Here is a 17,137-nt window from a genome sequence, read left to right on the forward strand (position 1 = left end):
CTCTTGCACCTCCTATCCAACGCCATTGTCTACTACAGATTCTCTGACATTAACAGATGGCTCTCCTCTTGGCCCTGATGACATTACTCATTACAGAAGCATTGTTGGAGGTCTCCAGTATCTGACTATGACTAGACCTGATATTGCTTTTTCTGTTAATAAGGTGTGTCAGTACCTTCATGCTCCTACCACAGCTCACTGGTCTGCAGTTAAGAGGATACTTCGATATATTCATGGTACACGCACTATTGGACTTACTTTTCAGCGGTCCCCTTCTACTCTTCTTAGTGCTTTTTCAGACGCAGATTGGGCAGGTGATCTGGATGACAGGCGCTCCACTCGAGGTTTTGCTATATTCCTTGGTCCAAATCTGATCTCTTGGAGTGCTCGAAAACAACCTACTGTATCTCTCTCTAGTACAGAGGCTGAGTACAAGGCACTTGCAAATGCCACTGCTGAGCTGATTTGGGTTGAAGCTCTTGTTCGTGAACTTGGCGTAACACTCAGGGAACAACCATGCTTATGGTGTGATAATCTTGGTGCCACCTATCTGTCTGCTAATCTTGTGTTTCATGCTCGTACTAAGCACATTGAGATTGATTTCTTCTTTGTTCGAGAGCGTGTTGCTAAATACTTGCTTGACATCAGGTGTATCTCCAGTAAAGATCAGATAGCAGATGGTTTTACGAAGACTTTATGCTCTAAGAAACTAGATGAGTTTAAGCGTAATCTCAACCTCTCCCAGGTTTCGATTAGGGGGGGGGGGGGGGTATTAGAGGTGTAATATGTATCCGTATACAATATGGTGTAGTACACCAATTGTATACGGACTCTCTCTGTACAAGCCACGTGAGGGGCTTTTCCTCACCTATATTAACATGCAACCGGTGACCCTAAGGGGCTACACCGTTCCACCCAACAATACTCTACGTCAACAGAGTATTCTTCAGCTCGGACTTCAGAGTAACCATGTGTGTCATTGTCAGACACAGAATTTTCAGACCAATGCATAGAGGGACGGAGTGACCTGGACCTCAGGAATTTTGTCAGACCTTGATATGGCCCAGAATTAAGCTCCATTCATGCCACTTCGATCATAAATCCTGACCCAAGGATTTGCAAAAATCACAGCAACCATTTCAGTAGTGCGTCTAAATATCTCATACTCCTATTTAGCTGCAACGCACCGGCATTGAGCTATATAATAGGGTGTGTACAATGGTTACAAAAGTGGTCCGTGTGTTCTAATGAGATCATCGTCATCGGCCGTTGGTACTGCTTAAGACCAGCGTTCCAAAACTCAAAGGATTTGTCGGCGGCCCATAGGTTGCCACAGGCATCCTCGCCGGCAGGCTCGGCAATGGCGCTTCGAATCGCAGAACATTCAAGGCTTGCCTGATCGACGGCCTCATGCCGCGATCGGGATGCGCGCACCAGAGTCCGACGACCAGAACATACTCCATTTCCCGATCATCCAACTCGCCCCTAAGCCGCTCGTCGGCGGCACCAACGATCCCCCCACCGCCATATAAGTCCCACACCCATTGAACCAGGTGGACGACATCACCATTTTTGTGGACCACCGCAGGGTGCCGCCCGCAGGCAACCTCGAGGAGGAGGACCCCGAAGCTGTAGATGTCTGACTCCACGCTCGCTCTGCCGGACAGCATGCTCTCTGGATCGAAGTACCCCAATGTACCGGCCAAGCCAGTCGTGTAAGATCTTCTGCCGTCATTGATAAGCCTCGCGAGACCAAAGTCGCCAAGCTTGGCGGTGAACGAGGAGTCTAGCATGATGTTGCTTGGCTTGATGTCTCTGTGAACCACGCTTTGCTCCGTGTCCTGGTGTAAATATAGAAGTGCTGAAGCTACGCCGAGCACGATCTCATACCTGAAAAATGTCAAAAGTATCACAATAGAGTGAGGAAATGCAAGAGTCTCACAAGAAACGCTAAATTCATGCATGATTATGTGGAGTGGAACTAGCTTACGAAATACATACCTAACTGGCCATGCCAGCACGCAGTCTGGTTTGTGCAAATGAGTGTCAAGGCTGCCATTATGCATCAACTCGTAGACCAAGAGCAGCTCGTCGCCGCCATGGCACCATCCAATGAGCTGCACGAGGTTCCGATGCCTGAGCCGACTAATGATGCTCACCTCAGAGACGAACTCCTTCCAGCCCTGTCGAGAGGTCTCAGACACCCTCTTGATGGCCACTTCACGGTTCATGTCGCTCAGGAATCCTCGATACACTGATCCAAAGCCTCCTTTTCCGAGCGCCCTGTCGTCGGAGTAGTTATCAGTGGCGACAGTGAGTTCGTCGTAGTAAAATCGTCGGGGAGCACCGGCTCCTTGGTCAAGCTCGTCCTCCACGAGTTCTCCACGGAAGAGTCTCGCATGTTTAGGTATTTTTTTGGCTGTTTTCATGGCGTTGCTTCTCCCCCGGCGGTGGAGGAAGAAGCAAACCGCGATGCTGGCGGAAAGTAGGAAGGTTCCGCATGCGGCAGTCACACCAGTGAACACTTGTAGTTTGCGGCCTTCCCAGCTCGAGGCACCTTTTTCATGTTATGGAAAATATGAAACAGATAATGAGGAACATTGACGCATTTTTAACGGCCGAGAAAACCAAATACTCCCCTGTTTTCTAAAATAAAAACGCCTTGAACTGGTGAGCACTGAGTACTGACCTGGTGGCCGGCAACCGGCGCCGTCGATGAAGCCGTCACCCTCGAACCCCTCCATGCATCCGCACTGGAACACCTCCTGCCCCGTGGTCGGCGCAGTGAACTGGGCGCAGTTGGCGCTGGGAGAACAGCGGCACCGACCCTGCACCCACCAGTCCAGCCTCAGCATGCCCAGCATTAACCCGGGCATCGGTTCATCCTGGTAGCTCACCGACGAGACCAGCCCGACGCACTCCGAGCTGAGCACCTCATGCTTTCCCAGAAAATGAAAATGGCGGCCCCTGGAGTCGCTGGGCGGAAGAGGCACGATGCAGCCGATGGACTCGTTGGCGGAGCAGTGGGACGAGCTCCTGTCCATGTAGCTGCCAGGTGGGTTGCTGCTGCAGTCGCTGATGATGCGGGCACCCTGAGCTACTGGGCTGCATGAGCTAACGACGAGGTTGTTCCTGGAGCTGGGCGCGTAGTTGTCCGAGAAGAGCGCCTCGACGGACGCGTTGAACGCGCGGGAGCAGTCGGGGATCAGCTCGAGGAGGATCCCCCGCGCCGTGACATTACGCACGTGCAGTCCCAGCTCGCGCGCGTCCCCGAGCCACGCGACGTCGTCGTCACAGCCGAGACGTATCGTGCAGCCGCTGGAGAAGCCGAACGGGTAGGGGAGTTTCATGCTCCCGCAGCTACGCTCGCAGCTACCGTCGCCGCCGCCGCCGGCTCCAGCTGCTCGGCTTGCCGCGTGCAGCAGGACCACCACCATTGCCGCCAGGGGCAGCACTGTCGTGCCCCGCATATCACACGGAGACTAGCTTATGAGTCATGGCAAGCAAGTCAAGCGAGCAGGCTGCGGCTGCCTTTCTGCGCAGGAAGTGAAGGCGCGGCTGCAGTTGGCCGGGACGGGTGGTGGTGTCCACTTACCCATTGGGCTCACGCAGCCCCTGTGGTTGTTTTCCCTTGTAACTTGCTTGGTGCTGGAACGCAGAGCCGTCGTCCGCCGGCAGGCCCGTCTCCAGAAATTGGGGGCCCCGGTGCGACTTGCAGTAATGTGGCCTAAAGATTTTTAACCTCAAAATGCTAGTAAATTAGAACTATACTTAATTATATAGTTTCAGAATGTGCTATTTTGTACAATGTTCACAAATATATTGAGTATTCATGCTAAAAGAGTAAATATAGTACTAGAGTAATAAACAAACCTCATGTTCTACCGAAAAGCATTATTGGTGTGGTATCTTTTGAAATAAAATCCTCAATCGGTACCTTTCTAATAAAGTAGCACACTTTTGAGACTGAGCTGCTGCTTCTTATGTCTCTTTTTTCTTAGAGTATTTTTTTCTAACACTTATTGACACTTCGTTTTCTCATGAGTTGTCACGTTTCACAATTTAATAAATTAAATAAATAATCTTAAAAAATTTAACATGACTAGACGAGTTGCAGCGGTCATACACGCGTGATCGTCTGATCGCCGATCAACGGTTTGCTGGCAGCGGCGTAGGGGTGGCCACGCCGGCAAGCACAAGGGTTGAGGAACAACAATCGGCAGCCGGCAAGCACCAGTGTCCAGGAACAACGATCGGCGAGCGAACATCTGAAGAGATGAATTGTATTTTTTTCATCGAAATGTCGCCGCTCGCTCTTGACTGGGGAATGCAAACCTCGAGCCGAAGAATGATCGCATCTTTTTATTTCTTTGAGAACTAAAATTGATCGCATCTACACCTAGCCGAGTGTGATCGTGGGGTATTCCATCGTGGCCTGCTAGAGCGTTTGTTTGTTGGTGCTGGGCTGCAGGAGCAAAATAAATGGGCCGCTGCAGCTTTACAACAAGCAAATTAATTAACGCTAACTAGTGCTAGCGAGCAGAAATCTGGGGGCCCCTAGAATTTGGGGGCCCTGTTCGGTCGATCAACTGGAACATGGCCATCGACGGGACTGTCCGCCGGCTCGTCCACACCCGTTCCAGCACACCCAGACGCGCTCAAGCCACACATATATAGTCGCATACTGCCCGGCCGTCCGAAGCACGGTAACGTTCCCTGGGCCAGGCTCGGTTGACGAAGACTCGGTCGGCAAGTTTATTCGACCGGCATCGATATTGTTCGGAGACGTCGGAGTCACATCCACATCAAGGTCCATGGAAGCATTTCCCTGTGACACGGAAAAAACAATTAATCGATGCCTCGGAAATAAGTTCATAAATCTAAGAAACAACCATACACCACACATAAATTTTCCTTGGAAACTATACCATCTGTTGCTACGAAATCACAAGGATCGATATATAAGAACGAGAATATAAATTGCCAAAGGGATGTATTTATTCTGGATTGATGTCAGTTGTTTCCAAGCATTCTACCAAACAACGATATAATAGTAGTTCATACTACCTAGAGTCCAAGATAACGACACGATAGCTCAATAAAAGATGAGACCGGAAGAGCTGACCCGGCGGGCATCTACTCAGGCAGCGGACCCGCTAACGCGCGAGCAGCACATCGCCGGCACCATGCCTGATGGCCTGTCACTGCAGCAGCAGAGCCACTCGATCAACAAGAGTTGCTGCATCCGGAAATTCAGGGCACGCCAGATATATGAACACTAGCTCCGATATGAACAATTTTTTTTGAAAGCTCAACGGTGGAGGGGACCTCCTCCACCTGAAGTGAATTTATTGAATCACAAACGGGGGTCACACGGGTTTTTTACACAGCAATGGGTTCACAAACATCAACCCAAAAGCCGACAAAGGATCAAGTAAACTGAGCTCTAATAGCAGCAAGCCACGCATCCACAGGCTGGCGGCTGTGGCGATGGGGCAGCCGGTGGAGCCAGAGCTCACAGTGCGTCGCGAGGAGGGAGAACATCTGCCTGGGCCGCAGGAGCTGAGCGTCGAAGACCATGCGGTTTCGGCTTTTCCAGACGATCCAAAGGGTTAGCAGCACCATAGTGTTGCGCACCATCGGGATGAGGCCATGGTGGGCGGCGGTAAGCAACTCGCAACCCTCATCAAGGTCAGCTGCCAAGGCGGCCGCGTGTGCCCCAAGGCCAGCAAACCAGGGTGCCAACCGGGGGCACCTGAAGAAGAGGTGCACCAAGTCCTCATCGTCATCGCAGAATGGGCAACGGGCGGTGGACAGGATCCCATGCCGGTGGAGTAGCGCGCGGGTCCTAGTGTTCCCGTGGCGGGCGATCCAGAAGAAAACTTTGACCTTGAGCGGCGCGAAGTTCGACCAATAGCAAGAAAATAAGCTTAAATCGTCTGAATCCAACAAAATACAAGAGTTGCTGCACATATAACGGATCGAATTTCATCTGAATCCAACAAAAATGAATACAACCATGTCATCATGGTCGATTGCTGGAAAAAATTCCTACATGATCAAGTTGCATACATTATTTTCAAGTACCTCAGATTTCGTAATAGCGTGGTTCACTTCAAACATGTATATATAAAGTAGCTCCATTAGTTACAAGTAGTACTTCAAATTTTCTGTAACGAACCTAAATGCCAAGATTGGCGATCATCTATTCAACTTTGTTTCGAGATGAATGGGTCATGCTGGCATCCCCGTTGCTGATGCCGCCAGTATTCTCCAGAGAACCAAAAGAGTCATCTGCCAGTGGGGGCCTGATGTAGGCTGGGACCGGCATTTTCGCCGGGAGGCTCGGTAGTGGCGTCTCCAATCGCAGAACGCTGACGGCCTGCCTGATGGACGGCCTCAGGCTGGGGTCAGGGTGCCCGCACCAGAGCCCGACCATCATGACACGCTCCATCTCCTGCTCGACGAAGTTACCGTCGAGCCGCACATCCGCTGCCTCGAGGATGGCCCCTTCGCCGTATGCCTCCCAAACCCAGTGCACAAGGTGGATGACATCTCCCTCGTCGCCTCGGACCACAGCAGGCCTTCGGCAGCACGCGATTTCTAACAGTACGACCCCAAAGCTGTAAACGTCGGACTCCATGCTGGCCATGCCTGAGAGAACGCACCTTGGGTCCATGTACCCGAGCGTCCCAGCTGCGCCCGTCGTGAGCGAGCCCCGGCCATCGCACACAAACCTTGCTAGCCCAAAGTCACCGAGCTTGGCTTTGAAGGACGCGTCCAGCATGATATTGCTCGGCTTGATGTCCCTGTGGACGACACACTGCTCCATCTCCTGGTGCAGATACATCAGCGCGGAACCAAGGCCAAGGGCGACCTCATACCTAACTGTCCATGGCAGCAGGTAGTCTGGCTTGTACAAGTGAGCGTCTAGGCTGCCATTGGGCATCAGCTCATAGACGAGCAGGAGATCATCGTCATTGCCACCGTTGAACCATCCAAGGAGCTGCACAAGATTTCTATGTCGGAGCTGGCTGATTATCTTCACCTCAGAAACAAACTCCTTCCAGCCCTGGCGGGAGCTCTTGGACACTTTCTTTACGGCGATATGGAGGTTTGCATCGGTGATGAACCCCCGGAAGACAGACCCGAAGCCTCCTTCACCTAGCTTGTTCCCGCTGGAGAAGCAGTCGGTGGCAGCTGCGAGCTCATGGTATGTGAATCGCCTGGGCCCAGTCCCTTTCTCCAGGTCGTCTCGATATACTCTTTTGCCGCAGAAGTAGGCGACCTCTCTCAACAGCGCTGATCTCGTGAAGACCTTGGCCGCTGATCTTGTGAAGACTCTGGCCTCAGCCATGCGCCTTTGCCACCAGCTCAACATGTACCGTACAGATAAGCCGATCAAGCAGAGCACGAGCGCTACTGCGCCAAGGACAAGGCCCACGATGATAGCCACTTTGCGTCGCAGTCGCCGTCGTCGTTTTTGGCGCTCCTTACTGCGGTCTGACTCCTCGGCCGCCATCCTCCTCTCATAAATCTCGCTGTACCGCTCCCTCTTTAGCTGCCAAGCCTTAGGCTCTTGGGTGATGATGTAGTAAGACAGGTAGCAACTGTATCCCTTGATTTCACCTCTGCTGTTGTTCGGAAACAGTCGCGGCAGCTGATCCGTGAAGTTGGAGAGGCATCGCGTGCACTCGCTTGCCGGCAGGTCCCTTGTGCACTGCGCCACCCCGTACATCCATTGTGCATCGTTGAACCGTTGATTGTCCTCAGCAACCCGCCCAGCCGCTAGCCCGGCCCTCTCCGTGAGCCGACGAAGAAGCTCGAGCCTTGTGCGACTCATGCCAGCAGTATCGACGACATATGCTGCAAGAGTGTCTTCATCATCAGGGATTTGTTGCACATGGTTCACGATGGCAAGGTCGGCGACGGAGAAGAACGACTCATTGGAGTACCGGAGGGTGCAGGCACCATAGACAGCACGAACCGTTCGGCTGTGCGGGCACAACTTCCTGATTCCCTCGGGCGCATGGATAAGGCAGTCCAGGCACGCAGAGTCTGCGGTGCTGGCGTAGCACATGAAGAGGCCAAAGACCTCATCAACCTCTGCGCCGACCGTGCCATTGAAGAAGCCACCGTTATTGGCGGCGCCCATGGGGATCGCCAACAGGAGGTTGTAGAGATTCTTGTGGTACTCGCTTCCATCGCTATAGTTGCCGGCTGTTGAGCAAGAGATTACAGATGGACGCAGGCCGCCTTCAACAAGTGGGTTGGCGCCGCACGCAGCAAAGACGACCAGGACTAGCAGAAGGTGAACCCATGGAGGTGCAGCCATGGGCGGCCAGTGGTGGTGACGACCTTGGCTGAGTTAGGACTTGTGAGCGACAACAATCACACACGAGACACCCCTTCATATAGGTACATCAGTATTGTACTCATATGCAGAGAACAGCTAGCTATGCCACCCAGAATGAGTCCTCCGTGTGCATCGCTTTCACTATTCCACCAGCTCCTCGTTATTTTGCGTTTTCTAGGTTGACCATAAGATCAGTCAACTTTGGTGGGCACGTTGTTTTGGTTATTTTGGGCACAAATACACTACAGCTCATCTACTTACGCGTATAGTGGTTGAGAGCCGGATAGAGATTTAGTGCACATGAGCACCGGTGATCTCGTTTTTCGAATAAATTAAAAATTATATTTTAAGTTTTAAAAAATTCTCAAAAAAATCTGCATATAGCCAATAATGTATCTCACAAACTTGTAAAATATCAATTTCAAATACTTTATATTTTCAGCTACACAAAAATGACAAAAGTGCAGATCTGAGTAGTCATTTTTAAAATCTCAAAAAACATATCAGATTTTGTTATTTTTTCTAGCACAAAATAAAAAAGAATTTTAAGTTGAGATTTTTCATGATTGTGAGATGTATCACTGAAAATCTCCAGAATTATTTTCAGATTTTTAGTAACATATAAATATATTTTTTTTAAAATGGCAAGAGCACTGAAGCTCATGAGACAAAAGCACTTTTCGTTGAGAGCCTGACTATATTTTTTTAACAGAGAGCCTGACTTCTGCTATATAGTTATTATTGCAGGAAGTGGACCGGTAGAGTATGGCACTACTAAGTATTAGTCATGGGGTTCATCATTCATGCCTCGGTATGGATACTGTAAAAATAATATCTCCATACGGATAGCATTCACACAACAAACTACTTCCTCTGTTCCCTTCTATAAGACGTTTTGTCAGGCTTAATTGGAATGCAAAAAATGTTTCATAGTAAAAGGGAACGGAAGGAGTATATAATACTACTCGACTCTTCGATAAAGAAACAGAACTGATGCGCTATGTCAGAAACATAAAGGTCCGGGCGCACCTGGAATCCCGACTGCTCAGCCCCGATGAGCGTCGACTCCGGGCGCACCTCAAGCAAGCCTACTTAGGGCTGGCCTCACTCGAGCGGACGATGGCTCGCCAGCGGCATGGCTCGGGGAGGGGGACGCCAACACGGCCTTCTTCCACCAGCATGCGACCTACAGGCGCCAGAAGAATGTGATTCATAGCTTAAGGGTGGATACCGTTGTTGTCTCCGACCACGCGGCCATGGCTGAAGCTACCTTCGCGCACTTCGAGGGCATGCTGGGCACTTCGGTGGCAAGGGCGCACTCGCTGGATTTGGACTTCCTGGGCACCACACTAGAGGACCTCTCCGAGCTCGAGATACCGTTCACTGAGGAGGAGGTTTGGGAAGTGATCAGACACTTGCCGCCAGGCAAGGCTCCCGGCCCCGACGGGTTCACGACTGAGGTCCTTCAGAAATGTTGGGGGTGGTCAGGGCTGACTTTATGGCGGCCTTTGACAAGCTTTACACGATGTGTGGGCGCGGACTCCAAGGCCTTAACAAGGCCCTGCTGGTCCTGCTGCCAAGGGCCCGGATGCCATTAGGTGATTATAGGCCGATAAGTCTAATTCATATCTTTGCCAAGCTGGTGGCGGAAATTTTGGCTACTAGGCTGGCACCTCGGATGGAGTCGTTGGTGGATAGCAACCAATGCGCCTTCATTCGCAAAAGGTGCATCCACGACAATTTCATGTTGGTACAACAGAAAGCTCGTTTCCTGCATAGAGGGAAAGAGCCGAGGGTGATGCTGAAGCTGGACATTGCTCGGGCTTTCGACTCGGTATCGTGGGGTTTCCTCATGGAGGTTCTCTAGAAGATAGGGTTCGAGCCGAGGTTCCGAGAGATTGCCTCTTTGCTACTGGCCACGGCCAGTACTCGGGTGATGCTCAATGGCGAGCCAGGCCCCCCCATCTGGCATCGGAGGGAACTGAGATAGAGGGACCCCCTTTCGCCATCGTTGTTTGTCCTAGTGATGAACTCGCTCAACAAGGTGTTCGCCAAGGCAGCCGAGCTGGGTATGCTGCGACAGTTGGCACGGCGAGATCTGGTGACCTCTGTGTCACTATACGCGGATATGTGGTGATCTTCTGTCACCCGGATGAGGCAGAGCTCAGTGCGCTCCGCGGCATCCTGGAGCTTTTTGGACAGGCTTCTGGCCTACGCACCAACTTCGCTAAGTGCTCGGTGTCCCCTATTGCCTGTTCGGATGAGGAAGGTGTGGCTGCTGCGGAGCACATGGAGTGCCAGCTAGCGCCTTTTCCGGTGAAGTACATGGGTATTCCCCTGTCGGTTAGGCGTCTGTCGGCCGAGACCTTCCAGCCGCTTTTGGACAGGCTAGCTGACAAATTGCCGACATGGCGGACATCCATGATGCCGCAAGCTGGACGTTTGGCGCTGATCCGAGCTGTGCTCGCGGCAATCCCGCTGCACCAACTCATGGTACTGGCCCTGAACAAAAACACCCTCAAACAGATCAACAAGATCCTGCGAGGATTCCTCTGGGTGGGCCGGGCAGAGGCTAATGGAGGTCACTGCCACGTGAACTGGGCAAGGGTGTGCCGGCCGCTTAACCTAGGGGGGTTGGGGATCCCCAACCTTGCACGGATGGCCATAAGCCTTAGGGTACGTTGGTTGTGGAGGATGCACACGGACCCCTGGCGACCATGGCGCGGGCTAGACATGCAGTTCTCCAAGGCGGAGCTGGACATCTTTGCGGCCTCCACCTTGATGATAGTGGGTAACGGAGAGTCCGCCCTCTTCTGGGAGGACCGTTGGCTGGACGGCAGGTCCATCAAGGAGATGGCGCCAGAGGTGTTCGCGTTGGTTCCTAAACGGCGCAGGAGGGTGCGTACGGTGCGTCAGGCACTGGTTGACCGCACTTGGATTCCCGACATAGCTGGAGCACCGAGTCCCCTTGCACTATGGCAATATGTGCAACTTTGGGTCAGACTGCGGGAAGTCCAGCTTTCGGTGGAGCAGGACACGTTGACCTGGTTGTGGACGACGGATGGCCAGTATACCTCCCATTCTTGCTATGAGGCCCTCTTCCAGGGGGGGCATCACCTCAGCATCATGGGAGTTGAACTGGAGGTCCTGAGCGCCTCCTAGGGTGAAATTCTTTATATGGCTGGCCTGTCTGGACAAGTGTTGGACGGGTGAGAGGCTGACGCGTCGTGGTCTACCACATGCGCCCAGATGCCCTTTGTGTGACCAATCTGAGGAGACTATGACGCATCTACTCACTGGATGCTCATTCTCCAGGACGATCTGGTTCGAGGTCCTCTCGTGGATTCGATCCACCTCAGGGCCTCCGGCTTCGGAGGGGGACTTCATGGAGTGGTGTTCACAGGCGGTGCGGACCGCTCCCCACCAGTTGCGTAAAGGTACTTCATCGATAATCATGCTCACGGCGTGGTGGATCTGGAAGCACCGGAATGCTGCGATCTTTGAGAACACGCAACCTTTGGTGCCTTCCCTGCTCAACGACATCAAGACCGAGGCGCAACAGTGGGCGAGCGCCGGGAGCCCGGGGTGTCCGCCAGATCCTCCCCTAGACTAGGTCTCCTTTCTTGGGTCGAGTTGTAGTGCGGGGTGTTGGTCCCTTTGCGGACATGTACATATAACCTTTTCTATCTATCAATGCATCGAAACGCAAGTCTTTTGCGTTTTCGCGAAAAAAAAAGAAACATAAAGATCCACATGATCAATTGATTCTGGTTTAATACATGTTGATGAAAGAAAAGAAAAAACCACGCTGATTTATGCCTGCACAAGTGCGAGATACACCTTGTTTCAAAAAGAAAGTGTGAGACCGTCCTGACGTCCCTATCGCTGGCTACTCACCTGGTAGTCATCGTCAATAATTCTAACCTCAGCTACGGGGCCAAATCCGGTCTCCAGTTACCTGGAATTTCTTCTGCTTGAGCAGTCATGGAAAGAGACAGATAACCGAACCCAACGTATTGAATGGTTTCCAGTTAACTTGCTAATTATACTCAACCATTTGTATATCCTCTCCAGACCTGTGATACACTCATACACGATGTAGTGATTAAAATTCTGCATTGTTTTTCTAAATTTTGAGTAACTCGTAACTATTTGAGCTCAAATACACATATAAAGTGATTCTGTTAGTTACAAGTAGTACCCTAAAATTTTCTGAAACAATCCTAAAGGGCACAGATCGATGATGCACTTGCCAAATGAGTCGTGCTAACATCCCTGCTGCCATCGCCGCCGGTGGTCCCCAAAGAACCAAAAGAATCTTCGCCAGCAGGCTCGGTAACGGACAGCCAGCCCGACCCGCTGAGCGTCCATTTTAGGCAGTTTGGATGGTCGCACGGACACATGGATAGCGCTCCGCGTTCGCGTGTCCGTTTGGGTCGTACGCTGCGCCTAATATGCGGATCCATCACATATTTGAAAAAAAACAAAAAAAAATATAAATTTAAACTAAATTTCATTAAGCATATGCTCTATTTTGGTTAAATTTGTACATAGCCCTACTTTGGCAAATAACTAACAAAAGAAAACCCTCTATATGGGCTTTAAATTTAAAAAATATATATATAACCCTAATCTAGGGTTTGGTCGAGGACGCGGTGGCCGCCGGTGCGCCGCCTAGTCCCTGTGGCCGTCGTCGCTGTCGGCGTCGACGACATCCCCGGGCGGCGAGGCACTGTTGTGGCTCGACCGCGCCGGGGACTCCGGCCACGGAGACCACAGGGCCTCCTCCCAGGCGGAATGGGGGTCCGGAGCCGACCGCTGCTCCGCCGCGGTAGCACGGACCTGCGCCTCCCTTTCCTGCCAGGCGAGGCGCCTGGCCTACTGGCGCCTCCCCTCATCCGCGCGGTGCCTAGCCTCCTGGCGCTGCTGCTCCTCGCGGCGGAGCCTGGCCTCCTCCTGCCGCCGCGCCGCGCGGGCCTGGTCGTACAAGGCCCAGGCCTCGGCGTCCTCGACCGCCTGCCGGGCCTCCTCCTCCATCGCGGAGGTCCGAATGGCCGCTTGGAGTTGCGGCCACTTCGCTTCCTCCTCCGCCGCCGAGATGATGTGGGCGGCGCGGAGGTCGGGGTCCTCTTCCGAGGTCTCCGGCTTGGGCTGCAGCAGCAGCAGCGCTAGTTGCACCAATGCTGCGCCGCCGCGGGCGGCCTCTCCGATGTGGAGGCCGCCGCGGTTTCCTCCGATGGCCCGCAGCACCGACGGAGGACGGCGGCTGCTGCTGGCCTCCGCGTCGTTGGCTCCGGGAGCGAACCGTCGCTTCGGGGCCATGGCGGCGGTTGCGCTCGGGGAGTGGGCAGTGGAGTGGGGAGTGGACTGGAGGGACAGATACCTCCAATCCACATTTAATAAGCCTCCCCGGTCACCGATAGGTGGGCCCAAGGGAGATGAGCATGCCAGCAGCCGGACGCGACCGGACGCCTCGTGCCATCCGCGGCCACGCAAATCGGGCCCAGATTTGGGTCGGGTTTGCGTTCCGGACGCCACGGCCATCCGCATTTGCGGTGTGTCACCGCGTTGGGCCGCGTATATGTCCGGCTGAACCCATCCAAACGCGCGGACGCGAGATGGGTCGCCGCATTGGAGATGCCCTTAGGCCCGACTCAGGGTGCCCCACCAGAGCCCCGTTAATTACAAAAAAATATGAATTAGTGCTAGAAGGAACTAGACACTAAATGATATAGTAGAAGCGGGACCTCGGCGTGAGAATTCCAGAAATTCGCTCCTGACAGGGTTCGAACTCTGATCGTTGGAATGCGCCACTGCGGCCTCAACCACTGGGCTATGCCCACATCCTCGAGCCCCGTTTCCGTCATTTGGATGAACGAAAATGGCCCAGTCATGCCCCAGCTTCTCGTTTCCGTCCGGATTTAGGCATAAATCCGTCGGATGAAGCAAATTTCGCGCTCTGGCCCGCGCAAATTCCCCGGAACGGCTAGAAAATTGTTGCTCCCTATGCCAAAAATAGATCCAATCCGGACCAATTTCCATCTCAATTTTGCACCGGGGGACTCCAACGGCTGGAGATGCTCTTACCGAAGAACCAAAATAATCATCAGCGGCGAAAGCAACCGCAACACACTGAAGAAACGACGCGCAGGGTCAGGTTGCCCGCACCAGAGTCCGACCACCGTGACACGCTCCATCTCCTGCCCATCGAACTTGCCGTCCAACTGTGCATCATGGAGAAGTAAGAAAACTAGGGGGTGAGGGAGGATAAGAAGAGAGTAAATTACATATAGGTACCACTTTTGGGGCAACGATTTCAAGTTGGCACCATCTTTGGCAATTTTAACAGGTAAGTGTAACTTTCGGGGCAGCAAGTAACAAAAAGAGCAACTCTGGTTTTATTAACAGTGAAATAACCGCGTGGGTCTACTTGTCATAGCTAAAGTCCGTCTGCCAGCCGTTAGGGCACGAGAAGTTGGTGACGACGAGGGAGCCCTTGAGGCGCACGGCGGCGGCGTCGTAGAGCGCGGCGGCCTCCTCAGCGGTGTCGAAGGTGCCGAGCCATAGCCGCTTCCGCAGGCTCGGGTCGCGGATCTACGCCACGTACTTGCCCCACGACCGCCGTCGCACGCCGCGGAAGCGCCGCCGAACGCTGTCCTTGGCCACCAGGCGCCGGGCCAGAACTATCCGCTTCGGGTTCGGTGGCACGGTCCAAGTCGACAGCGGCGAGGTCGAGACGGCCTTCACGTCGATGTTGATGACTTCCAGCAGGCGCTGCCGGCCACGCGGCTCGGCCTCCTCAGCGTCGACGAAGAAGACGTGGACGCGCTTCGGAAAGGGACTAGGACTAGGAACCTCAAAGCCGCGGCTCCGGCCGGTGGCAATGGAGTCGGCAGGAGACGTCGCCATCCCCACCAGTACTACTAATGAGACTTGAGCAGAAATCGCATCCAAGAATTTGGGGGAAAACACACAAGCCCCCAAAAAAATCCCCAAATCAGCAAGGAATAACAAGGGAAAGATTTGGTGGAGAGTTTTGCTGGGGTTGAGCACCACAGATCTGGAGTAGCGCCGGGAGTGAAGCTAGCTCACACTCCAAGAGACGGGTCAAACAAGCAAAGGCACCGCACCAGGAAATTCCCCAAACCCAAGACCTCAAGAACCAGAGATGCGGCTTATCCACTCGTGCCCTAACGGCTGGCAGATGGACGTTGGCTATGACAACTGGGCCCACGCGGTTAATTCACTATTAATATCAGAGTTGCTCTATTAGTTACTTGCTGTTGTAGAAGTTGCACTTACTTGTTAAAATTATCAAAGATGGTATCAAATTAAAACGGTTGCCCAAAAATGGTATCTATATGTAATTTACTCACAAGAGGAGGTCAGAGCATCTCCAGCCGCGTCCCCCAAAGCGTCCCCAAACCGCGCCGGATTGAGTGTTTGGGGGACGTGTTTTGTTCGTGCCGCCTTTGGGGGACGTCGCTCCCCAGTCGCGTCCCCCAAACGCCCCCCCCCCCCCCCCCCCAAACAGGAATTCAAATTGTTGGATTCAAAAGAGATCGTTCCCGCCGAATCGTCGCGATCAGAGTAGCGGCGATCAAAGTACTAGGCGCGCGATCATATTACATACCATATAGTGCATGCTAAATTAGAAGAAGGGGTTGGTCGACGGCGACGTATCCTGAGTCGACGCAGGCCCGTCGATCACGATGACCTCGTCGCGATCTGCCTGGTGCTGTGCATGCTCCGTCTCCTCCGCCGCTGCCGTCGCTTAGGCCGACGATGGTGTAGCAGTCGAAAACGCGTCAGCCGGCTCTTGCGCCGCGGTTGCTGCCACTTCCGCTTCCTGGGCCGCCGCTGCCATTTTGGCTTCGATGTCGTCGAGGATCTGGCCTTTGAAGAAGTTGTGCGCCGCCAGCGTCCGGGGAGACATTCCCTCTGTCGACGTTCTCAGCAGGGACATGTCGTCCCTGCGTTTCTTGAGCTCCAACTTCTCCTCTTGCCTCTTGAGCAGCTCCGCCCACCTTTCGTCGGTCTTTTTGTCGCGGGAGAGAAAGGTCGAGGAGACGTCCGTGAGGCATTTCATGATCGACGCCTGCATCTTCTCACATGACGCGGCATCGGCCAAGGCGGCCTTGGCATCCTTGTTGCCAGTAGGACGCCCTGCCGACGTTGCCAGCGGCGCGTCCAGGTCAATACCGTCCTTCCCCTTAGCCAGCGACAGGCGCGTCAACCGCCATTTCTCGTTTCCTTTGAGCTTGGTATAGCAATGCATCAGCGCGAACGACTTATGCCCATCTGAGTTCCTCGTGTAAACATCCATGGCCCTATCAAACTAGCCACGTGAAGCGGAATCATTTCATTGAACACAATGTACGCGCTACAGATTATGGAAGAAAGAGTCATACCATTTGGGAGAGGTCGGCGCCGCTCTCGACTCTGTTCAGTAAGTCCTGATGGTATCCATGGAAGGAGTTCACCGACGCCTGGATGATGGCCCATCGCGTCGACATTGCCTTTTGGCTCCTCTTCATTGTCACTTTGTTGTAGTCGCTTTTGATGAGCTTGTGCTCATCGAACTCGGCCTTGATTCTCGCCCAATACTTCCCGTATTTTTGGTTGGCGCCGATGATGGAGTCATGGCTCACCGTCGCCCACGACTCGCACAGACAAAGATCCTCCAAAACCGTCCACTTGGGGCCTCGTGTGCCCGACGCCTTCTTCTTGTTTTTCTTCTTCACGCCGTCCGCGTCGACCTCCACGAGATCATCGTCACCG

The 17,137-nt window shown here is 53.2% G+C and overlaps 4 protein-coding genes and 1 pseudogene across 4 annotated transcripts; 1 reads left to right on the forward strand and 4 right to left on the reverse strand.

Moving 5' to 3' along the window:
* Window positions 1-1,115: 1,115 nt before the first annotated feature.
* Window positions 1,116-3,668, reverse strand: LOC127298705 (L-type lectin-domain containing receptor kinase IX.2-like). Its single transcript, XM_051328545.1, has 3 exons — window positions 2,690-3,668; window positions 2,002-2,557; window positions 1,116-1,890 (listed from the first exon to the last, which is right to left on the reverse strand). Exons 1-3 carry the CDS (start codon window positions 3,468-3,470, stop codon window positions 1,260-1,262), a joined length of 1,968 nt encoding a protein of 655 aa, XP_051184505.1. The 5' UTR covers window positions 3,471-3,668; the 3' UTR covers window positions 1,116-1,259.
* A 1,762-nt stretch (window positions 3,669-5,430) lies between these two features.
* LOC139831435 (uncharacterized) lies at window positions 5,431-5,973 on the reverse strand. Its single transcript, XM_071820714.1, has one exon. The coding sequence runs from the start codon at window positions 5,971-5,973 to the stop codon at window positions 5,431-5,433; it is 543 nt and encodes a 180-aa protein (XP_071676815.1).
* Window positions 5,963-8,383, reverse strand: LOC127298703 (cysteine-rich receptor-like protein kinase 24). Its single transcript, XM_051328543.1, has one exon. The coding sequence runs from the start codon at window positions 8,333-8,335 to the stop codon at window positions 6,206-6,208; it is 2,130 nt and encodes a 709-aa protein (XP_051184503.1). The 5' UTR covers window positions 8,336-8,383; the 3' UTR covers window positions 5,963-6,205.
* A 3,253-nt stretch (window positions 8,384-11,636) lies between these two features.
* LOC139831436 (uncharacterized) lies at window positions 11,637-11,969 on the forward strand. The gene has a single exon (XM_071820715.1). It carries the CDS (start codon window positions 11,637-11,639, stop codon window positions 11,967-11,969), a length of 333 nt encoding a protein of 110 aa, XP_071676816.1.
* A 2,762-nt stretch (window positions 11,970-14,731) lies between these two features.
* LOC127298708 (ethylene-responsive transcription factor CRF3-like) lies at window positions 14,732-15,518 on the reverse strand (annotated as a pseudogene).
* Window positions 15,519-17,137: the final 1,619 nt, after the last annotated feature.

This window comes from Lolium perenne, chromosome 5 (genome assembly GCF_019359855.2).
Source record: "Lolium perenne isolate Kyuss_39 chromosome 5, Kyuss_2.0, whole genome shotgun sequence".
Taxonomy (NCBI): domain Eukaryota; kingdom Viridiplantae; phylum Streptophyta; class Magnoliopsida; order Poales; family Poaceae; genus Lolium; species Lolium perenne.